At 44.4% G+C, this 23728-nt stretch overlaps 2 protein-coding genes across 9 annotated transcripts in view; both read left to right on the top strand.

The window, feature by feature from the left end:
* KIFAP3 (kinesin associated protein 3) overlaps nucleotides 1–3774 on the top strand; it is a 109410-nt gene extending 105636 nt beyond the window's left edge. For all 5 annotated transcript variants that reach the window (XM_075003023.1, XM_075003022.1, XM_075003018.1 and 2 more), the window contains one exon: nucleotides 1844–3774. In XM_075003023.1, coding sequence (XP_074859124.1) covers nucleotides 1844–1918 — 75 coding nt within the window. In that variant the 3' untranslated portion in view covers nucleotides 1919–3774. The remainder of the gene's footprint in view (nucleotides 1–1843) is intronic.
* Nucleotides 3775–8166: 4392 nt separating this feature from the next.
* Nucleotides 8167–23728, top strand: part of SCYL3 (SCY1 like pseudokinase 3) — a 29077-nt gene continuing 13515 nt past the window's right edge. The window contains exons 1-10 of one of the 4 annotated variants that reach the window (XM_075002371.1): nucleotides 8197–8265; nucleotides 13591–13744; nucleotides 13990–14279; nucleotides 15218–15403; nucleotides 16224–16337; nucleotides 17350–17406; nucleotides 19220–19322; nucleotides 20503–20614; nucleotides 21488–21565; nucleotides 23588–23727. In XM_075002371.1, the coding sequence (XP_074858472.1) occupies nucleotides 14115–14279; nucleotides 15218–15403; nucleotides 16224–16337; nucleotides 17350–17406; nucleotides 19220–19322; nucleotides 20503–20614; nucleotides 21488–21565; nucleotides 23588–23727 (955 nt within the window). In that variant the 5' untranslated portion in view covers nucleotides 8197–8265; nucleotides 13591–13744; nucleotides 13990–14114. Of the gene's footprint in view, nucleotides 8266–13323; nucleotides 13745–13989; nucleotides 14280–15217; nucleotides 15404–16223; nucleotides 16338–17349; nucleotides 17407–19219; nucleotides 19323–20502; nucleotides 20615–21487; nucleotides 21566–23587; nucleotide 23728 lie in introns of those variants that run through there. The other 3 variants (XM_075002368.1, XM_075002372.1, XM_075002369.1) reach the window with 3 other exon arrangements.

Raw genomic sequence — 23728 nt, 5'->3', positions numbered from 1 at the left:
TATGCATAGGATAACAGTAGCGGTAATAAAATGCATCTCTTCCCCACTCAGCACTAGTGCCCACTCTTTGGTGGCATTGCATCTTTTACACTTGTGCCTGAACAGACAGACGTGGACTAAAGGGACCTTGGTGTAGCATGGGGGAAGGAGCTGAACTTCTCACACAGACACAAAGGCTGTGTCCAGCTGTGCCACTTCTTCCAGAAGCAGCATGGTAATGAGCCAGCTGGAAGATGCTAATGAGGTGTGGATGTAAATTTTCTGCACCTCATTAGCATATGTTCACGAGATTCTGAGTCTAGAAGAAGCTCTTCTGGACTTCAACACACACATGCAGATGCGTGACCCACAGGGATCTTCCAGAAGGAAACCCTCCTTTCAGAAGCCACTTCTTCCGCAAAATTGTATGTATCTTTAAGAAAGGGATCTGGTAATGCCTCTCTGTAAACCCATGGTACACCTACCTCTTGAATGCTGTGTGCAGATGAGCTTGCTTCATTTCAGAAAAAGAATACTGAAACTGGAAGAGGTTTGGAAAAGAACAACAAAATGATTGAGTGTATGGAACAGCTGCATTGGGAGGAGAGATTGAGTGGTTTTTCAGCTTGCAAAAGAGAAGTAGCAAGGGATATGATAACGGTCTGTAAAACTTGACCAGTGTGGAGAAAGTAAGGAAGTGCAAGTTACACTTTCCCATAACACAAGAACTGGGCGTCACTAATGAAATTATTAGGAGGTTTAAAACAAACAGGAGGTATTTCTTCATGCAACATGAAATCAACCTGTGAAACTTTCTGCCATAAGATGGTGTGAAGGCCAGGGCTTTAAGGCCATGTCTCCAGGGCTGTTTAGCATAGCAGCGCTATTCTAATGACAGTTCAGAAAATTGCAAATGAAGGACTATTTGCAAACTTGCGCAGCTACGCTAATGGTCCTCCATTTGCAATTTCATGAACAGCTGTGTAGATGTGGCCAAACAGGGTTAACAGAAGAACTAGATAAATTCTTGGAGAAAAGCTCCATCAATGGCTTTCAGACAGAATGGGTGGGTACTGGTGTCCCTAGTCCGTTTGTCAGGGCTTGCAATGGGCAACAGTGCTTGGCTCGTTTGCTGGTTATCTGAGCGGGATTTAGTGCATTATAAAGCTTGTTTGCCCTTTGGCCATCGATCTTATCACTTCAGAAAGCATTGTCTATATGGACTGGTCAGAAATTCAGTGCCATTTTTCCAATTGGCATTTCCCCAATAACTTTGAGGTTTTTCTTGATTGGCGAGAAGATAAGTTGGCTATTTTACTCTTGTATACAGTTTGTAAAGGGCTTTGCATCAATAGCAGCTTTCTAACAATGTTGGATTACGGCAATACATTAAAATCCTCTCCGACAGGGAAGTGTTATCTTCCTTTTGTAGACAAGAAAACTGAGTTACAGTGAAGTGACTTTCTACTGAATTAATCGTACAACAGGATCTAGGAATCCCATCACAATCCCTTGTACTTCCCACAGGACCAGAAGTTCCAAAAGTGTAGTCTGCAGAATGTTGGCTAGTGACATGATGCAAGTCAGAACATTTATTAGAAGATTCCAACAAACCAAATGTTTTCCTAGTGTTACCTTTCCTTTTCTGGAGCTGCCATAATCTCCATGGAGGTGTTATGTCATCGTGATTGGGAGAGGAGAAGGTCTGCAGAATCTTGGGCCCAAAGAGGGGTGTTGCTCTAGATAGTATCTCAATGTGGTCTGCTGTATGGAACAAGTTTGAGTGTCCCGGGCCTGGAACGTACTTTCTCTATGTGAAGACAAGCGTCAATACCAATTTCTCTCTCTATTTTTTTCTCCCCAGCATTGGAGTGGATGGGTTTGGTCAGCCAGCTGGTACTCCTGGCCGCCCTGCGACTGCATATGGATACCGTCCTGATGAACCTTTCTTCTATGGCTATGGGGCTCGATAGGACCTCCCTCTGTGTACTTTAGCGTGCTGTCTTCCTGCTCTACTAGAAACCAGTTGTATGTAGCTGACTTTAGAGGACTCCCTGGTAATGCATGATTATACTGGAATGGGTCTGTGTGAGATATGTCCTTTATATGTCTAGCTCTAGATAAACCTTAACCCTTTTTGTTCTAGCTTTTCAAACATTGACTGTGTTCACCCCTTGGTTTCTCTCTATTATTATTGTACAGTGTTTGCCCTGTGACTTGAAGGCAAACATTGAAAAGCTACTAGACTGGAAAGTAAACATTGCATTATGTATATTAAGCAATTTAATTTAATTTCTATTAAAAAGAAAAACCTAGCAGTCAGTGCTGGTGAATGCCTGAGCTCATGTTTCTTTGTGGTTTATGAGGGATTTTTGTAAATGCCTTTTGGGGAGCATTTTAAGGGATGCGTGAGTACTTGAGTAAGCCATCCCCTGGAAATGCCCAGTGCTGGGTATCCAATGCCTAGACCCTGGCACACTGTTACAGAAATACAGCACTGGATTCAAACAGTCCAGCAGCCCAGAAGGTAGGGCACTGTGCTACTGAAGGGTAGGGGCTGATTCATTCATCTTGGGCATGAAACCATTTCAGACCACTACACATGAGCTATCTCCACCATCTAAAGGACCACAGTTAGAAACCATATTTTAAAAGCATGCTTCAGAGTTCTAGTAGTTCATCTACCCTTTGCGTATGAAGCTGTGCTGTGTAAGAACAACATACAGTATAGCTTATGATGGACCTAAGCCTGAGCTTGGTTTTAAGCTGCCCGTCCCAATTTTGCCCCATCCCCAAAACTGAGAACCAGCCCATTAGCTTGAAAACGTGCTTAACTTGTGTGTGTGCACAGACTGCCAACTGTTGACTATCAGTTACAGGGCCAAGAGGGGTCTCCACAGGAAAGACACGTGCATGCTGCTGTACAATTGTTTTCCTAAGCCCAGATTTGCAAAGTTATTTAAATGTTGCTACCTTTAGTGTTGCAACACCTAACTGTTTCAAAAGTTCAAGTCTCATTTTTTAAAAGTGAATAGAATTTAGGTTCATAAGTGCCTAAATCCTTTCTGAAAATGAGACTCAAGCTTCTAAATCATTAGGCACAAGGACAGAAAGGGAGTTAGACATCTAATTGCCATATGTACCTCTGAAAATGTCCCCTAAAATAGATTGGCTGAAAAACCTGTGTGATCTTTTAAAACTTCATGAGGCCATTTACAGTTTACATTTACATTGCGTTCTGTGCATTTGTGGGCGAGAGAGACTGGATGGGGCTTTAAAGCAAGCCACGCTTCCAGAAAAAGCCTTCCTTCCACATGCATCCTCAAACACTATTCTTGGAGATGGTACGGTTACGAGCATTGCTGCTGCTACAACGAAAATTGGTTTTTAATCCTGTAAATCTGTTGTGCATTTCTAAAGTGAGCTTTAAAAAATTTTACTAATCTCTTAGTGCCTTTTTGTTTGCAATACTGCCCCTTTCTAGATCCCTCTTACTGACCTGGGCCCTTGCTTGTGTGCATGGAGGCTATGCCACATCTGCCTGCCATATCCCAAATGTAGGCATGGTTACAGCTGGTAGGAAACTCCTGGAACTGCACACACCCGGGCTTTTCATATGGGGAGCTCTGCATTCACATCTGTGCTTTAAAAGATCTTCAGAGAACTAGCATTAAATATTTCAAAGCACTTATCCTGCCTTTTGAAATGGCTTTGAAAACAGGTACGAGTGGGTTCTTTAAGGCCTAGCATAGCACTGGGTAAACTAAAACTGCATTTAATTGGGAGCTTCAGATTAACAAGAACTGTAGCTAGGCCTGGTGCATGCCTGTAATTGTACTACATCTGATCAGTCCCAAAATAAACAGCATTGGAAAATCTCTGGCTGCATTTTAATATCAAATACTGGAAATTTTATGAGACAAGGATGAAAGAACTAAATGTTCACAACTTTTGGCTAAGTGCAGCTGAGGGAAAGGAATCATTATCCATAAGCGGGTCTTGGTAAAATTTATTTGCCTGAGGACTGAGCTTGCTGGCCAGGATGAAAAACAGCTATGCTGCTCTGTTCTCCAAGGCAGGGGTGTCAAAATCATTCTGGAGATGGGGAGACTAAATCCTGTGTTAATTATGGTCTGTGGGCAATGTAAACATGCATGACATCATAGTCTACTCAACCCACAGCAGATCACCTACGGAGGTGAATGGGAAACTGGGGAGTTGGGCCCATAAGCTAGCTTTTTTATTCATGGCACGCTCATTCATAGACCAGTACAAAGGGAGTTAGGCACATAAATATCTTGGAGACTCTCAGCCTTGGGTCTGTTTCCCAGCAATGGTGGCACCTGAATTCTGGGCACAGACAGAAAGCTTTTGTCTGAAATAGGCTATAAGGCTTGTTGCCAACAAACATTCTCAAAGACTAGCACAGACAAGGGGGAGTATACTCTGGCATATTCAACTGGTCACTTTAAATACAGCTGTTAGTGTAGTTTTGAATATCTTAGTTATAGAAGCTAACATCCTTGAATTCCTCATCTAGAGGAGTCCTGAGAGATGGGGGTATTGGTCGTATACTGTGATTTATACTATCTTCTAAGGTCATAATGACAGAGAAAACCACATCCTAAAGCCCCCATGCAGTAAGGAACAGGGATAACATTTTAAATGTAAAAAACCAAGACCTCCCATTGTACCATAGAAATTCCTTTCAATGTTCATTCTTTTCAAAACACTCATATTAAATCTCTCCCTGAGTCTTTTACTATGAGACACAGAGCTCAGTTAGTTTTAATGGTATTGAAAATACCTCCTTATGATAAACCAGTCGTCACAAAAGAAAATGCAGATTGAGGGAAAACTTTCACACACAGATCACCTCCCTCAAACTTATAGTTTTCACCCATTCACTGTTTTAGACTAGCCTATCAGCTGTTGCTGGACTCCCTGTCACTCCACAGTGCCTCTGTGGGAAAATGAACACACGCAGCTGTGACAAGCAAGCTAGCGAAGGAAATATGGCTCACTAAAGGCAGTTAGTTGAAGGAAGCTTGTATCTATCATTGGGACGGGAGACACTTATTCCCCAACCCTGTAAGTGACAGGGGCAAAACTGGCTTTCACATGGACGAGAGGAGAATTTAGACAAGAGAGTAGAGGCCACTCAACAATTTGCCACCAAGGCAAAACTTCAGTATGCTGCCTTTCTACCTTCTAGAATAGAGGATTATGGAATCATAGGGCTGGAAGGGACCTCAGGAGGTCATCCAGTCCAGCCCCCTGCCCAAAGCAGGATCAACCCCCACTAAGTCATCCCAGCCAGGACTTTGTCAAGCTGGGACTTAAAAACCTCTAGGGATGGAGAATCCACCACCTCTCTAGGCAACGCGTTCCCTGCTGGGCGTGGTCTTGGGCTTTCTTGGAGTGCATGATAATATGTAGGAGTGGAGTGGAGAGGGCAAATACCAGGTGACAATGCCATTCACTCAAATTTGAATGAGTGGCATTGCAACCTGCTGCACAGGGATATAGCACTGCTCAGATTTTCATTCATTGTCCCAGGCAGCTGTAGTCAGAGTAGTCCCTGTAGGGAACCCCTTTTGCTCATGACTCTAATTCAGAGAGCAGTGGGAAAATAACCACAGAATATAAATCATTGTTCAAACTTTGTACACCGGTGATCTACAGCACGTGATCCAAGCCAGAATTTGATTAGAAACCCAAGCAGAAGGCTGAATGCTGCACGCGCATTGCATGCAAGCAGATAAGCCACTTCTGTTAAAGGTCCCTGCAACTTCTGTTGTCTTCTACTGGGTACAGTTCAAATCACGACAATGAATTTCCTATTCCTTTGAATTACATCTGATGGAACAAAACAAAAATTGCAGAAGTTTGGTTGTGGTGTACAAGCACCTATGTGGAGAAGACATTTTTTTGATAACAGAGGGCTCTTTACTGAGAAAAGGGTAATGAGATCCCATGGCTGGAAAATGAAACTAGACAATTCAAACTGGAAAAATGGTGCAAATTTGAACGAAGAGGGTAATTAAGCACTGGAAGAACCTACCTAGGGATGTGGTAGAGTCTTCACCACTTCAAGTGTTAAAATCAAGATTGTTAGACTTTCATAAAGGGATGTTCTAATCCAAATAGACCATATGGGCATGATGCTGAAATTGCTGGTGAGGTTGTATGGCTTGTTACGCAGGTCAGACTAAATGACCATAATGGTCAGTTCTGACCTATGTGAGAAATTTATTCTTTTTCATATAGCTTCTGAAAACACATGCCATCTAGTGGCCTCAACTAACTTGCTATCTGTACCCACAGAAGACTGATAATGCAACCAATGAGAGGCAAAAAAAAATTGAACTAGGAGGCACTATCTGCACCAGTGTCTGAAATATACCTGAAAAGGGACTTCCTAGAGTTATCAGGAATCAAAAGGTGTCCCATCAAAAAGCTACACTGAACAACTACTTCTGGCCTTGTGAGAAAAGAGAGATGCCATTGACCTAGGTAGCAACCTGCCAGCTAATTAGACATGGAAACCCGAGGATCAAACCTCCAACAATCTATAACCCTCTCCTGGATGGCTCTCCGCTACCTCTAACACAGAAATGAGGGCTCTGCATCTTCTTTACACTGTGGTAACACTCACAGGCAGACCTTGTCAACCCAGTAAAGTCTCACTGAATTGAATGGACTAAACATGGGGCATTATGTTTGGTTTGAGTGTTGCATTGAGCTGTAAAATCTAGATTATTGTGAACGGAATCTTGGCAAGCAATCATACTGCAGGAGGCTGCATCATTATTCGCTGATAGCAGGTAAATAAATGAACGTGGAACACAGCTGGTTCATAGCAATCCACACTTCCCAAGAAGCTCTGCTTATATAAATGACAGGACACTGAACTGTTCTTTAATTGTCAGACATATCAAACCTGAGACTAGTGGCCATTTGCTTTCCTGTACCAATATCCCTTCAATAAATGTGTGGCTCAAGAACATCCTTCTCGCAAGATCTGTGCCTCATGCTCCTAAAATAAATGCCCCCGTTTCATCTGGCCACTTCTGTAGAAACAGAGTTTTTATGCCCATCTACACCTGAAACTTTTGCCAATATATTAACATTGCTTAAGGGTGTGATACTTTCCCATTTCTATGCTGGCACAAAGCCTAGCATAGATGAAGTTATACTGTCAAAAATCCTTTTGTTGGTACAGCTTTCTTATTTGGGGAACTGATAAAAGCATTCCTTTACTGCTCTAAGCTGAATCTACCCTAGAAAGATTTGCTAATATAGCTCTACTCACTAAACAAACCCTACCATAGGACAATACTCTTTTCTCTAATGAACCTTAGGGGCCTTACATCTGCTTCCAAAAATGTTAACTTAGACCTGTCCTTAGAGTCGCTCAACTTCACTCCATATCAATATCAACACCAGGAAGGCTCCAGTTGTGCTATGATTCCCACCCACGCTCAGGCGCCACACCGGCCAAATACCACGACTACCCACACATGATCACAGACTCCTCAGCTCCGCCCCACGCCCTTCTGGGTCCATCGCAGCACAGAATCCTCGTGGGCCTCTCGTCTGCGTTTGCTCCGTGCTCTAGAACACAGAGGCTCCGACCTCGCCTGGGACTTGTGCACAGCCCTGCAACAGAAATATTTATTTAGCCAGGCCCCACGCGCACCCGGTGCCTCCCGGGCCCTACGCGCACCCTGAACTCGGACCCCAGGCGGGGATGAATTCCGATTTCCCCACACCCTGGCGCGTAGGCCAGGGCTGTCGTGGCAGCAGGAACGCGCCGCGCGATTGTGACCGAAAGGCGTGTGACGGGCCAGGGTGAACGGCGCTGTTCGTCGGCGAAGAGGGTTGATTTGCAGAGTGTGGGGGCCATTGGATGTCTACACAACGCAGAGCGCCCCGGGCTCGCCCGACGGGTAGCGCATGACCGTGTAAAACACAATCTCTCTTCGTGCCCCCTCGCCCAGCTCTGGAGCAGGCCCCAGGCAACTCCCTGCCCCTATCCAAGATGGCCGCCGCCAGCCTCAGGCGCCGGCGGCGCTCCGGCCGCAGCCTCACCCGATCCAAGATGGCCGCCGCCTCGCGCTGTCCTTCCGGGAGGCGTTCTAGCCGGCGGCGGGGTGACTCTGTGGTGCGGCGCGGGAACCGGAAGTCGGGGAGGCGGCGGCGGCGTTGTGGGAGCAGTGGGTGAGGCCGGCGCGGAGACTCGAGCCCCGACCCCTCCCCCCCCCCGCGGAGCGGGGCAGGCAGGTGAGGCGGCTCCCCGGGCCCGTGAGGGGGGCGGTTATTGGTGAAGCGGGAGGGGGATGATGGGACAGTGTTAAGGGAGTTCTGTGAGGCGGGGCAGTGGGGCAGGCGGGGGCAGTGGGGAGGGGTGGTGTGGGGGGAGGCGGGGTTACCAGTGGGGCAAGAGAGGGCAGTGGGGTGGCGAGGTGGGGTTATCAGTGGGGCAAGAGAGGGCAGTGGGGGGAGGTGCGGTTATCAGTGGGGCAAGAGAGGGCAGTGGGGCGAGGTGGGGGGAGGTGCGGTTATCAGTGGGGTAAGAGGGCAATGGGGAGGGGCGATGTGGAGGTGGGGTTGTCAGTGGGGAAGGCGGGGCAGTGGGGAGGGGTGGTGGGGAGGCGGGGGCATCAGTGAGGCAGGCAGGGGCAATGGGGAGGGCGGAGGTGGGGTTATCGGGGGCAGCTGGGGGCAGTGGGGAGGGGTGGTGGGGAGGTGGGGGGAGGCGGAGTTATCAGTGGGGCAGGAGGGGTGGTGTGGATGGGGGAGGTGGGGTTATCAGTGGGGCAGGTGGGGGCAGTGGCGAGGGGTGGTGTGGAGGTGAGGGGAGATGGTTATTGGTGTAGCCGGCAGGGGGAATGGGAACAGAATAAAGGGGGTGCTGTGGGAGCAGAGGCAGGGTTATTGAGGGGGGCAATGGGGAGAGTTAGTTTGGGGGTGAGGGGACAGCCATCAAGAGCAGGGTTTGTCTGTGGGGCCTCCAGGGATACCAGGGAGGAGTTGTGTGGGGTAGAAGGAGAGGCAGCGGTTATCGGTGTAACTGGCAGGGGGAATGGGGGCAGATTGAAGGTGGAAGCGGAGGCAGAGTTATTGGTATGGTGGAAGGGGTGATGTGGGAGGAATCGGGTTATCAGTGGGGCAGGCAAGGGGAACGGGTGTAGGGTCAAGCAGGGGTACTATGGGGGGAGTAACAGGGGTTGTCAGTGGGAGAGATAGGGTTGTGGGTGTTAGGAAGTGGATCCGTTCCTGGCTCAGGGCTAGCAGTTCTCTCTGCAGCTTGGCTGGCTGTCCCCAGAGTGGAGTTAAGTAACCTCTCCCCAGGTTACCTCAGTGGCAGCCTGCCAGCGCCCATGGGTCTATCAGATGACTTTGGGACACCAAGTGGAATACCGCCCCCTGTCCCTGTGATGGCACTGGAGCAAGACCATGGGAGCCAGGTGCATTGACCTTTCCAAGGGCACCTGCTGGGCGTGAAGCACTTTTTCAAGGGGTCTCAGTGTTTATTTCCAGCTGGGGGTGTCTAAAAAGGAATTTATTTCTAGTGCATATATGACATTGCAACACAGTCACCCTGTGTGGTTTTTGTGCTTTGTGGGGGCACATATGCTTGGACTGTGATACAACTCCCCTTGATTTCACCAAGCCCTTGGATGACTCAAGATATTTATAACTCTGCAACAGAGATATTTGATCTCCTGCTACCGAAAATCCAGCCTGGGGAACAAAGCTTCCCTTGCATACATTCACTCGGTATGCTGGAATTGTTATGGGAGACTCGTCAATAAATAATGTGTAGTTTGAAACTAGCTAATGGGTCAGGCATGAGGCTTTCAGAGTATCTTCCATAACTTTTAAACAAATCTTTTCCATCCCCTAACCTCCAAAGTTCCAGCTGTCCTCAAGAAAGGCTGAAATAGAAGTCTGCTTCCTTGCCAAAAGGTGCCATTTTCCATTGTTCACGTGCTCTATTTCATTGTGGGGTTATTGGTGAGCTCTGCCTATGACTGCAGGATGTCAGTTTGGCCCTTGTAGGGAGAGAGAAATTTAGAAATTCATTTTATTCTGCACTCACTGGCATTGGCTTGATTGCTTCCCTGGGCAGTGCATCAGACCAGTTTAAGAGATAGCAGAGTGGAAGATGGGATGAGTGAAAGGTTGCATAATGTTGGATGAGCGGAGGTAAAGTTGTTGCATGACTCCTTCCTCATCTGCTCCCAGGGCAGCACTGCATGCATCTTGGCATGTGGCTGTAGTTCATGTATACAGGGCTACAGACTCAGGCAGCAGCTTACTCTTTATTTGGCTCCTCCACAAGAGGGCATTATGCCAACCTCCATGGAACTGTAAGTTGGCCTTCAGTCACAAGGATTATATTGCCTTCTGGTGAAAATGGAAAGGCAGAGAGCGAGGAAAAGAGGCGAACAGGGAAAAAAGATGGAAAAGGGACAGAACGAGTCAATGGACAGAAGAAAATGAAGAGGTGGTAGTTTTGCTAGGGTGTGTTATAGTGATGTGAAGGGGCACCCATTCCCTCAAAGGGGTCTGGGAAGCTTTAGCAGAAATAGGTTGAGTAGCTACTATTTCAGTATCCTTATCTTTGGGTATGAGAGAGTGTTCCATCAGACAATTCTCTCTGTGGTGTAATGTGCACAAAAATTGATATAGTTTTCTTTGTCACTATTTCTTGTTTGAATTGTTTGGTTGAAAATGGTAGTCTCTTTCTATGGTAAACTGCTCAGTGAAACCAAGTTATTAAATATCCTGTTTTTTTCCACTCATTCAGCTTGTAGAATGCTGAGTTACACAAGTGCTTTTTGCTTGGGTAAAAGGAGTTGATCTTTACACGGGACTTTTTTTTTTTTTTTGCACCCTAAATCTCTATGCCAAGTGCTTTTGTACAAGTCCAACCTATGAAAGGACCTTGGTGTTGAGTCAGCTGAGAGAAGAGCGACAGCCTGTGGTGGAAGTGACGGGAAGTACATATGGCCTATTGTGTCAGCTGTCAGGAGACAGTTGGCTGGAGGGATTTGTAATAAAATGAGATCTGTCTAAAAGCAAGGTGTTCAAGAAGCTGGATTCACTGGGTATTTCCCTTTTACCACAAAGCTAGAAAGTCCAGAGTACTCTAAGTGGTTCTTGATTTACCTCTGAAGGATGAACACACAACTGGCTAGCCACAGGTTTTTGTGGTAACAGACTCAAACAAGAAGTTTCTTTAGTGCTTGAAAAAGAAATGTTTGTGTTCCTCTTTTATGTCCAAGTGTGGGGTTTATCAGCATGAAATTGAAATGTCTGCAATACTCTTAAATGGCAAAGCTGCACATGAGCTACACAGATGTAAGTGTATAGACAGTATAGACTTTTTTTATGGGGAACTGGCCAGTTTTTATGAAGATCAGCTGATATCCACCACCATACGATCTCAAAGGTTGCTCTGGAACCAACACTGTTTTTTGAAATAAATAATGTGTAAGTCAACTGTCCTTGAAAAGGTAAATGTTTTTGTTAAGACATCAGTTATGGGAGGACTCTGCAGTGGTTGCATGGACTGCCACTAGCTGGGCCACAAACTTGTTTCCTGTGTGTACTACTCTCTTGTTTCCATATAATGTGCTTTACTGTCTTTAATGCCAAACATAAACCTAAGTCTGAAATTTGGTTCCCTTTTGCATACGAAGCGTCATAGAGACTGGGAGTGGCTCGCAGCTTACAAAACCAGCTTCTCTGCACTGGGCATTACTATCTCCCTATTAGACTCTGACAAAGGCTCACATCCCCCTGTCTGATCTAACTTGTTTTTTCCTCTTTTGATAAGTACTATTGATACTGGGCCATTTCCACCTTGCTGAATAGACCTTGTCAGCTCTGGCCCTCCCTCTTACTGGGACCTCACTCTTTAAATACCTCCCTCAAATCACCCCCTCACTCATGCATCTGATGAAGCGGGTCTTTGCCCACGAAAGCTTATGCTCCAAAATATCTGTTAGTCTATAAGGTGCCACAAGACGACTTGTTCATCTCCCTCATGCCATCCTACATCCATTTAGTTTTCACAAGATTGTAGGTTGTGTGTCAGACAGATGGGGAGCTGTGCTTTTCAGAGAAACACTAACAATTTAGTCCCTACATCTGACCTTCATGAAAATAGATACATCCCACCTGGAAGCATCTGCAGGATTCTGAGAATCTGTTAATTATAGAACAGCCATCTCTCCATTGTTCATTGCTAGCCAACCAAAAAAGGTGAGAGGGTGTTTATGTAAGACTTGTGTAAAATCAATGCCTCAATATTGTGAGTGGCCTCTGTTGCAGTTGATGCTCTTTCTTTCTTGGATACATCCTCTTTTTTGAAGAAAGGGTTCATTACCAAAATTCACGCGCTTTATCTGGATTGCACATCTGATTTATTGCATAATAAAAATGTGTCCATTTAATTGGAGACATTTAAACTGTAATGCGCCATATTTTTCAAGACAGCAAGTTAGCTAATCATTTTTGATAGAAGCAACAAATAAGAAGAAAACCAAGAATAGCAGAAAAGAATTCCCAAACGTATCCAGACTAATGACCTCTGGGAAAGGAGAAGAACCTAGAGAGAAGCTAGAATGGAAGCTTTTCCTTGTAAAAATCAGAACAAGAGGTCAAGAAGTCTATGTATTCCTTTCAGTACTAGTCTGTGCCTTGTGCTTTAGAAGAAGGTGAAAACTACTATCATGCAGTAAATCTAGCTGAGCAAAATACTATATGAGATGGGACACACATTCCTTTCTGATCCCCACAGTGCTCAGCAAATGCACTCAAAGATTAGAAGATTTTCCTTTCTTTAGGCTTCATTTCTACATATGTTAGTTTTTGATCGTTTAAGAAAGACCAGTCAATGTTCTGTGTGTATCAGGGAGAAAGGTTTGCTCATAGCCTGCCAGCAACAAAGTGATTATAGATCACATTCCTAGCCTACCAATGCTCTTAAAAGGTTTGCGCCAACAAAAGAATATTATGTGTGTTACACTGGTATGTTCTGGAGTTGATTCACAAGCAAGAAAGTAAAGAAAAATTCATGTTAACTCCCCTGTAAACACAGCGCTGGGGAGAAGGGTTGGCAGGCAAACAAACCTAACATTTGCCAGATGGAGAGAGACAGTAAGGAATAAAATAAGTTCAATTCTCAAGCTTTTCAGAGTGAACTACAAATACAAAAAAAGGAGAATTGGGCTGCTGGTGATCAAAACTAAAAGTTGTGGCCAGTCAGTTGTTCAGTTCTGGTGTCTACTGCAACTGCCGTTCTGTCAACACTTTCGTGATGATGCACCTGCTACAGCTGAGCAGCTGTGGAGGTGAAGTTTGCTTGATATGCCAAGTATATAAGGCAACACTAGAAGGATTAAGGAACTCTTTCATTTGCCAGTACTGCATCAGAAGGGTAGTAGCAGACCATTCTGAGTCCATTTAATTTTCATTGTAGTTTTACCATATGAAATGTTTCATTTTAGGGAGATAGATGGCTAAGGGGATTTAGTAATGGAAAGAGGAGCCTCTCACCTTGAGATTCCTGATTTCTTTTTCGCCTTACATCAGGTTTAGATCAGTGGGGACCAAAAGTCATGACTGTCAGATGGCTTTGAGCTACGTCAGTAGTTGCCTTTGGTGAAGATCCAGTGGGCAGATATCCACATGACAGATCATTACCAGAGGAGCCACCTTTTTGGCAGAGACGCCAAGGATCGAGTGGGTATGGAGACTGAATTGTCTTGTAGGTCAAGACTGAAGTGTATTAATGGTATCTTGTGACATAGTTTACAGTGAGTTGTTTCACAGCTAAAGTCGCATATCTCTAGATCTGTCCAAGCCCTTATTACCATTACAAAATAAATGACTTTTAGATTTTCATCTACTGAAACTCCAGAGAGACAACTGTTGAATCAAAGAAATCAACAAGATGAGGGTTTTTGTGATGTTTTGTTTCACACTTTTCAGAAAATGTTATGAAGAATAAATTGGAGAGTGCCTGTTGAAATTCAGTTGCCTCTGAGAAACCTCCCTTCACCCTTAGTCCTGTTTGACACTGAGAGAGTTTCCCCAACAGTCTAATTCTGCAAGTGATGGGCTCGGAGAACAGTGCTTTAAAAAGCTACAAACTGGAAGAGCCACCATATACGTTACCGACTGGACTCGCCATTTACCCAGCTGCACTGCAAGATGGCAAGCTTGCCTCAGTCTTTGTGTATAAAACAGAGAATGAAGACACAGTTAATAAAGCTGCCAAGGTAGAGAACGTGGCCTTACAGAACAACAGGCTTCTGGCTTTGGCGGGGGTGGAGGGCAGGGGTGGGGTGTTGTCAGGCCTGGGCAAGGGGCTGGGGTTCAGGGTTTCTGACTCTGGGAGAGGGGTCAGGCTAAGGCAGGTGTGCAGGGGGTTTGAAATGTAGGATGGAGTATGGGGTGCTTGCTGTGGGAGGGGACTGGGGATTGGAGAGTGGCCTTCTGATGTTTGGCACTTATAGTGGGTGGCTCCAGGTCAGTGGCCAGTGAGGCTGAGTTGAGGCAGGTTCGCTGCCTTCTCTGGACCTACATCATCCCCAGATGGGCCAAGGCACTGCCCCTCTTTGCCAGCACTGCCCCCTCAGCTCCCATTGGACGCAGTTCCCCATTCCTGGCCAACAGGAGCTGCAGGGTGTTGCTTGTCGGTAGGAGCAATATGCCGAGATTTCTACCCCCCACCTCCATACACATGGGGCCGTGCTGGCTCGTTTCAGGAATGGGCCAGTAGCCCCAGGATTGACCAATTGGTGACCACTCCTATACATGAATGTCCTCTAAGCCTCTTATGAGGCAGGAGGTTAATTCATGTTGTGTTTAAAGATAAAGATCTCTGCTTTTAGCCAGTCTTCTGAATGGCAGGAGCACACAGCTCTAAATGCAGGTTTCGTTTGGAGGTGGGTGTGTCGTTTCTTAAGATTTTCATTTGACAAACATTCTCCAATGGGATCAAAATAAAAGCAGTGTGTAATGGTGGATATTCTGGTAGGAAGTGGGATTGGAATTTATAATTCCCTCCAGAAAACTCACTTTAAAGGACATGAAGGTCATGTGGTTAAGCACTTGCACATGAAGAGATGTCAAAGTGATGAATTTCCATTAAACCCCCTGCCTATAAAGGATGTGGGATATATACCGACTTGTTTCCTCCCTGTCATTTTTGAAGCACCTGAAAACCTTGCGCCACCCTTGCCTTCTGCGCTTCCTGTCTTGTACCGTGGAACCAGATGGGATTCACCTGGTTACAGAGCGTGTAAAGCCTTTGGAGATGGCCCTGGAGGTGCTCTCCTTTGATGAGATCTGTGCAGGGATCTATGACATATTGCTAGCTCTCATCTTCCTCCATGACAGGGTAAGTGCCCAAGAAAAACAGGTGAGAATGTGCAAAGGCTGTGGGCTCCCAGCAGGACCAGGATTTGGTGTGGAGAGGGAAGGCTTCATCAGTGAGCTTCCATAGAAGATTGTGGGGTACTGGACCTTAAAATCTCACATTTCTTGTTCACTGCCCACTTTTCATTTTACTTCATTTGTGACATGGTGCTAATAGCAGTCTCAGAGTGGCAGAGAACAGTATTTTACACCATCTGGCAGCTGGTGCTTCACACTGCTTTTAGGTGATACAAAGAAGTCTCACTACTGTTTTTGAGACACTGAATGATAAAATCATGTAACTGAAGAGCCAGTAAGGGGAAGATAATTATGACTGTACAGCCTGAGATTGCATGACTTGTCAGCTGTGAACAAATGCTGCTTGAAAACAGGAATTCACAGTGTAATGTATTTGTTTATCCCCCTGTGGTACATGAGATATCAGACTTTGTCCTTTGGCCTGGCAGTGCTTTTTAGACAAGTGTTCAGGATTAAAAGTAGCAAATCCCAGATCTGAAGCCAGTGTAACTTTCAGTCTTTGTGCTCAGACATGGAAGACCTCTTGTAGCTTGCAGTTTGAGTAAAAGAACTGGGAAAGTTAACCTTGGGCTCCTTTAAAACCCCCAGTCCGTGGAACAGGTGCTGTGTGGCCTAGAAAAAGCATTAGGGAACCTGCAGTATAAATGCTGATCTGTGTATTTTTGGTAGCTTTTGTTACTCAGATTGCCAGGTCACCTAATTATGGTTAACAAGGATATAATGCCTTCTTATAGCCCACATCTGTTGTTTGTTTTATATTTTAGGGAAACGTAACTCATAACAACATCTGTTTATCATCTGTATTTGTAAGTGAAGATGGGCACTGGAAACTAGGAGGAATGGAAACAGTCTGTAACATTAATGAAGCCACCCCAGAGGTAAGAGCCAAACAACCCTCTCATGATGCCTGGGAACCGGGCTTCTGGTTGTTGGAGCTCAATCGGTAGAAAGCTGTGCTCCAATTTAATTGTCTGATTTGAGAACTAATATTAAAAGCGGTATCAACCTGTTTCCCAGATACATGGCCTGAGTGCTTGCTCCAGGAGAGACATACCATACATTACCATGTGTGGGTAAAGTCAGCAAGTCGTTCCAGGGGACCAAAGTGGCTGCAAGGTGGTGCTGGATGCTGGGAACTAACTTGAACCTGTCCTCTTTACTACTACTGCTCCTGATCAGTAAAGGAGTTAGTTTTTCTGTTTCAGGAAAAGAAAGGAGGATCTAGGCTAAAGCAGGTTAACATCTGCACTCATTTTAGGGCCATTTTGATAGTCCTGTCTGCCATCTCCATTGAATGTTTGCGATGGTGTTGGCAAGGAAACGTTTGTCTTGAATTCGGCTACATCCTGTGCAGAGTCAATGGCGCAATGAATTTCATTGCAAAGGATATTCAATTTTTTTCATGAACTGTACACACAGACAGTCACTAGCCATTGTACTACCTCCTGGAGAGGGACACCTGTTTAGGCCGTTGGTCCCTTGAGTGAGGCACACCATTAGAAGAGGTGGAATTTGACCAAGAGCATGTAGGTAATATCCTGCCATTATTAAAGGTCCAGAGGCACTTTTCATGTCCAGGTACAGGAGGTAGAGATATGATTGTAAGGCAGAATTGAGCAGTAATATTCGCCAACTCCAGGGCATCTCAGTCTTTTACTATTAATGCTTAGGCCTCAGAACTCTGTCTCCAGGTTGGTATGGTAGTGAGACATATCCTGTACTGAACTTGTAACGGGGAGCCCACTGTTGTACATTCAGCCAGTCTTTGCTGGCCATGAAGTAATGTGTGTAATCTGGGTTTCGTCCACTGCAGCTTGGCAGCTCCTCACCAAGCCAGATGAATGATTGTCTCAAAACATTTAACATGAAGTTTTGTTTTCCTCTTTTTAGTTCCTGAGCAGTATCAAGTCAGTGCGAAACCCGGCAGCCATCCCTCCTGAGGAGAGAGTGAGTAACACTGCTGTGCTGTGTCAGAAATCTGTGCCACCACTCAAAAATGCTGGGGAAGAGACATCTCTTCCTCTGCAGCTCAGGTTGAGCATCACCAGTGTATATAGGCGTCTGAGTAGGTAGCTGTGTATACATGCCTGTCGACAAGAGAGAGAAACTCTGTCCCTCTTGCTTGCTGCTGCAGCTTGCTGGCATGGAAAGTTGGTGAGCCGCAAAAGTAGCAGGTTGCCTGCTAGTTAATCCATCTCATTCTCTTAGGCAGAAATGTAGCAGACTGCCTGCGTAGTAACATTGTTCATGTGCCTATTGTTAGTTAACTGTTCCCATTCTTTAGTCAGTGCTCCCAGGAGCATAAAACGTGTAAAAGTTTTAAGGCACAAACTCAACAGAATCAGTTAATGACATAGTAACCGTCTTAATAGTGCATATTTGACGTGTGTCCCACCCTTAATATTTACAATGGCAGCACCAATTTTTTTCCACCTCAATAGCTATAGTTTTGCAATTTTGCTTATAATTTTCCCAAGAAGTGAATTGAAAATATTTGCCTCTGTCTTGATAAATACAAACTACTTTCTCCAGCAGTAAATAACCACAGCTGATGAGCTTTGTAGTTACTGGGGAGAGGGAGGAGTTGTAGGATGAACAAACACTCAGACATCTACCAGATGTTTTTTTGTTTTTATGTTCTTTTCTAACTCTTCTGTATTGGGATGGATCTACATGGAAAGTGGTAGAACATGTCTTTATTTTATAGTTCCGGAACCAATTTATATCTCCAAGATAGATCCCATAATTTTCTCTTTTTAAAAATCATTCTGTACCCTTGCTAGGTGCTGATTTCTATTTCCCATAGCAAGTTCTAAAGGTATACTTCTGACACTTTGTTAAATTGCCAGAAGACTGCACAGCTAAATAGTCAAAGTGACTGTTTTGGGAGATGATTCGCCAAAACTGGCCAAATACGGCTTTAGTACTTTTAAGTATTTTAAAGCTGAGTATATTTTTGCACCAAGTTTACAAGATGAAATTGGCTAAAAGAACAGGCCAGTTTCTGTATTTAAAAGGTGCTGAGCATGTGTAGAAACTGATTATCAAATGCCACTCATGGCTATTTGAAGGTTGTGATTGTTTATATAAATATTGTACTCCCAAGAGCATTTCAGCTTTCTAAATTATTAGAATACCAGTTCTGAAACAGAAGCCAATTTTTGTGCTATGCAAAAACTCAAACTCTGGGAGCTAGGAAGTTGTGCTCCAGGAAATCATCACCATTCCTTTAACTTTTTTTTTTTTTAAACTCATCAATTTCATTTTGTAAAACTTGGTGCAAACAGTATGCTGTTTGAACTTTTAAGAAGCTAAAACCTCAGTTGGCTAACATTTGCTGTTGGTCCTTTAATAGCTACATAGTTTTGTGGCCCAGTTGCATTTAATATTTGCGTTTCCCTTATTAGACAACTGCCATGTCTAAAATGTAAAACAGGCTGTGTACAAACTAGAAGAGTGAGCTGTTTCTCTTATTAACACTGGTTTCTATAGAAATGAAGAAAGCTTCTGGCATACAGTTGCTGCATGAACTCATGGGGCATTGCTTAACTGTGATGATCTTGTTTGTGTGTGTAGGTTTTAACTTCTTTAAGGCTCCAGAAGTTTTGAGTTTAGCATAATATTCTACTTGTAATGCACTGAGTGGATTTACAGTGCTATGAAAAGAATCAGAGGGTATAAGGGGATAGCAGAAACTACTGGAAACTGCTTTATGATGATGATCATAAGTTAGGCTCCTGCTTTATGATGATATTTTCAGTGTGCGGATTTCAAAACTCTTCCTGAGAGCCATGGACATGCCCGGGATGCCTATTCATTTGGAACAATGGTTGGAAGTCTGCTGGCAGTCTTAAAAGATCAGGGTGAGATCCCTCAAAGACAAGGAATAAAATTATTTTGCTACCTCCCAGACCATGTTTTCCCATGTAGGTTGTTCCTTGCATGAATGACCCAAAGTATTCATTTTTAAATAGGAAAGAGTGTTTCAGAAGCATGACAAAAATTGACAAAATGACAAAGAAAAAGTGTGCATTTCACTCTCCATGTAGTTCAGAAATGAGAAACTTTCTCGTAAGAGTTCTTCCTGTTCCATGCTGTGCGTTCACAGGCTTGGAGACTCCTTGATGGTTACTTTTTCTGCATCGTTTGCATAGTGACTCGGAGTCTAGCGCAGGAGTCAGTTACTCAGGTGGTGATTTCTTTTGTAAACCACTTTGATGGTCATTGAAGGGAACTAAGTAAATGCAAATTACTATTAACATCTTTCTTTGCAATTTGCCCCATATTTTACACTTCTTAATTGTCATACGGATTCATAGATTCTAAAGCTAGAAGGGACCCTGGTGATCATCTAGTTTGACCTGCTGTATAATACAGGGCATAAAACCTCTTCCCAATAATTGCTAGAATGCATTTTTTAGAAAAACATCCCGTAAAATGATCAGTGATTTAAAAAAAAAATCTACCACAACCCTTATGAATTATTTCAGTTGCTGATTCTTCTCACAGTTAAAATTTTACACCTTTTTTCCAATCTGAATTTGTCTAGCTTCAGCGTCTGGTGATTCAATCATGTTATAACTGTCTCTGTTAGATTGCAGAGCCCCGCATTATATATTTGTTCCCCATGGGGATACTTTATATACTGTGATGAAGTCCCCCTTTAAACTTCTTTTTGTTGAGCTAAATAGATTGACCTCTTTGAGTCTGTCACTACAAGACAAATTTTCTAATCCTTTAGAAATTTTCATAGCTATTCTCTGAGCCCTCTCTGATTTATCAATGTCTGTCTTGAATTGTCTGCTCCAGAACAGGCGCAACATTCAGGCAGTGGTCACACCACTGCCACACTTCCCCAACTTCTGTATCATTTGCAAACTTTATCAGTGGTGACAGCTACTAAGCCATAGCAAGGCTTCTGAACTCTTTTGCTGTCCCTCAGTACTAAAGAAATAGTAAGTCTTCAGCAGAGGGAGGGGCGGTCTTGGAGTGTAGTCTGTTTCCAGTGCTGGGAGTGAAATCTAATGCTCGTTCTGACTTCAGTTTCAGTGGCTAGTCTCTCCAGCTTTCAACAGACCTTGCTCTGTACGCTGCTGAATCCAGATCCAAAGTGTCGCCCATCACTGTCCAGCTTACTGTCACATGAGTTCTTCAGGTGAGGGAATGAATGATATGAATGTTCGGATATCGCTTCCTGTTCCTTAGCTCTGAGTTGCTGACATCAGTCATTTTCTTCTGAAGTGTGGTTGGTTCTCGTTCAATGCATGAAGTGAAAACATAATTTAATATCAACTGCGCATGGATGTTGTTGTGTGGAATCTCTGACACGGGGACACCTTAAATTCAGAAATCCTCATAGCAGGCTGCTAAATTAGCAGCAGATTGGCTGAAAAAATGACACTCCTGTGTGATCTCACTTACTTCGTGCTAATTGCTAATGAAGGGTATAGAAGACCAGGCTGTAAGATGTACCTCTGCCTTAGGTCCATGTTTATTTCCAGTCTTTGTAGACCTTCAGTTGCCATCATCTAAGTGTATTGCTTCCTTGAAACAGTGTTGCGGGCTCGTGATGGGAATTTCCTTTTCTCGTGATAATTTGGGAAGCATGCTCAAGAGATTGCAAATGTACTATTGCCAGTTCACACTGTGAATAGCTGCATCATTAAATTCTAATTGTAGGCCAGCAGACTGAGGACATTATTATTGTTGGTTTCAGACCAGCCTCTAATGGACAGCTGTCCAAATCTCATAATTGCTTTCACCAGCCTCCTAGATAGCCTCAAGAGAGGCTAAGAACAGAATTGGCCACGGAGAGAGAATTTCCCTACCTGGAAGTGGTTGCAGTGGGAACTGAAGTGCACAGATAGAGTGAGGAGTCCAAGAAGGCCAGATTGTCATTGAAGTGTTCCCAATTCATTGTCATGTGACTTGATAACTCCCTTGCCCTCCATCTGCCCGGTTAATGCAGGATGTGGATTTCTTAAGTCCCAGCTTCCTGATGCTTAGCAGTCTTTCTTTTTGTGGTCAGGAATGATTTTCTGGAAGTTGTCAACTTTCTGAAAAGCTTAACCTTGAAGACTGAGGAGGAGAAAGCAGAATTTTTCAAGTAAGTGAGATGGTTTCAGATTTTTAATTTTTTGTGGAGAGCCTTTCTTGTGGGGGTGGGGACTTCGTGTTCCAAACATGAATTCAGCAGGGCTTTAAACAGGCTGATAGCTGGGATGATACTTCCTCTATGGATCTCAGTCACTTGCACAAAATGTCACCAGTATGTTCTGATTTGTAGGTAATCTTACACACACTCCATGCAAATCCATGATTAGCATTGACTAAGATGTACCTTCCATCACCTGTGGTGTGATTCTGAACAGTTAATTTTTCTGGGAAATGGTGCTGACAATTTTCTATGTGCAACTGATCACTGTGGTTGTCATTACAAAATAAACAAACATGAGCAAACAGCCTATGTGAGCAGCAGGTGCTATAATGGCAGAGGTAATTGGTCCCATTGCTCCATAGAAATGAGCTAGAAAATTGGAATGTGTTGGAGTACAGTTGCTTCAGACATGGTTGCCTGAAATCTCAGGTGTATTTTAGAGCTCTCGTTGGATTATCAGTTGGAACCTACGCTAAACCAAGGACAGAAGCTTTCCCTTGGGTGGTAAGCTATGAAGACAAACCAATTTTTATATTGGCCATAAGCTACAATGGGAAATTATTCCTATTTATTTATCACAGGCATGCAGAAGCGTGACGACCTTAGCGGAAGGATTTTTATTTAGACCCCACTTGGTGGACGTGGAAGAACTTCCGCCTTTGCCTTTGTGTCATTTTCATTGTAATACTGCTCATTTGAAGAACTGAATCAAAAACTCTCCCTCCGTATGCCTGGGAGATGATACACTTCAAGCTGAGTGGAGTGGGCTGTGGAGATCTCCCATAGCTGGAGAGCTTCCCAACATACGGGGGAGGAGCAGGCTGCGCTCTGCTTGTGGAAACTAAACTGACTCTAGCACTAACTTGAAAGCAGACTGACTAACCGGAGAGCGCGGAGGGAGTATTTTACGAGGAAGTGTACGCTCTTCTAATGGCTGTCATGGAGGATAAGAAGGAACTGAAGAGGGGATGGGTTAGTAGGTCACCTCTCCAGCGCCATGAAGGCCCACTCCAGGGGGGCAGCACAGCTGAGACCACGGGACAGACAGCCATGCACGCAGTGTGCACGCAACTGACTGGGATTGATGTGACCAAGCGCTCAAAGAAGAACTCAGACTTATGGCGCCGCTGCAGCTTCTCAAAGATAAAACTGGCAGATGTGGTTTTTGGTTTTGTTTTTTTTTTTAATTTGCTAAAATTTATTTTGTCATGGCCTCAATCTTGGAAAGAGCTGATCAGTGGTAGCTGGAATTTTCCAAAATCAAATGCTTTCACGCCCTCTGTATGACTGCTAAAGACCCATTTAAAAATAACCCTTTGCAGATCACTTCTAAAATCCTTCTTGCCTCCGACTAAGGGAAGAATCTTCCTGAGTTGATATCCTTCCTTGCCTGGAAAGCCCAGTTGTTTGGGCAATGCCCCGTTGAATTAATTGCCTCTTACTGAGAGGCAGAAGGGTGACCCTTGTAATATGTAGGGGATTGAGATGTAAATGCATTTTAACTCTAGCCCTTTAACACTGTCACAGTTGAATATGCTCTTCTTGTTCTGAACCAAACGCACAAACTGAGGTGATGGACAATTCTATAGAAGGCAGAAATATTCATATTCTGGCTACAAAATTTGGTTGGTGCTTGGTTGACTGGCTGGCTCTCTGTCTGGTTGAATTCTTGCCAGCCTATAGCCCAGCTGTGAGGTTTCACAGGATGTATCTACTTCCTTATTGGTTATCTGGGGAATGTAGGCCCTACTGTAAAAACATCGGGATTGAGGTGCTATGACTGTAGGCACTGTAGAGACAACATGAGACAATCCCTGCTGTGAAGAGCCTACAGTCTAGAGAGGGCAGACGAGAGGGGAAATGGATATTTAATGGAAACTAATTCTGAAACCAAGTTATAATCGAATGCTTTAAAAAAGACGGGGGGCGGGAGGGTTACCCTCATACTAACTCCTCTCTCTTGAAATACAGATTCCTGCTGGATAGAGTGGCTGGTTTGCCAGAGAAGCTGGTAGCGTCACGGCTGGTGCCTCTCTTACTCAATCAGCTTGTGTTTGCTGAACCGGTAGCTGTCAAGAGTTTTCTTCCGCATCTGCTAGGTCCAAAGAAAGG

The sequence above is a fragment of the Carettochelys insculpta genome, chromosome 9 (genome assembly GCF_033958435.1).
Source record: "Carettochelys insculpta isolate YL-2023 chromosome 9, ASM3395843v1, whole genome shotgun sequence".
Classification (NCBI taxonomy): Eukaryota; Metazoa; Chordata; order Testudines; family Carettochelyidae; genus Carettochelys; species Carettochelys insculpta.
Note: the sequence above shows the minus strand (reverse complement) of the source record. Positions and strands in the feature narration are given on the sequence as shown.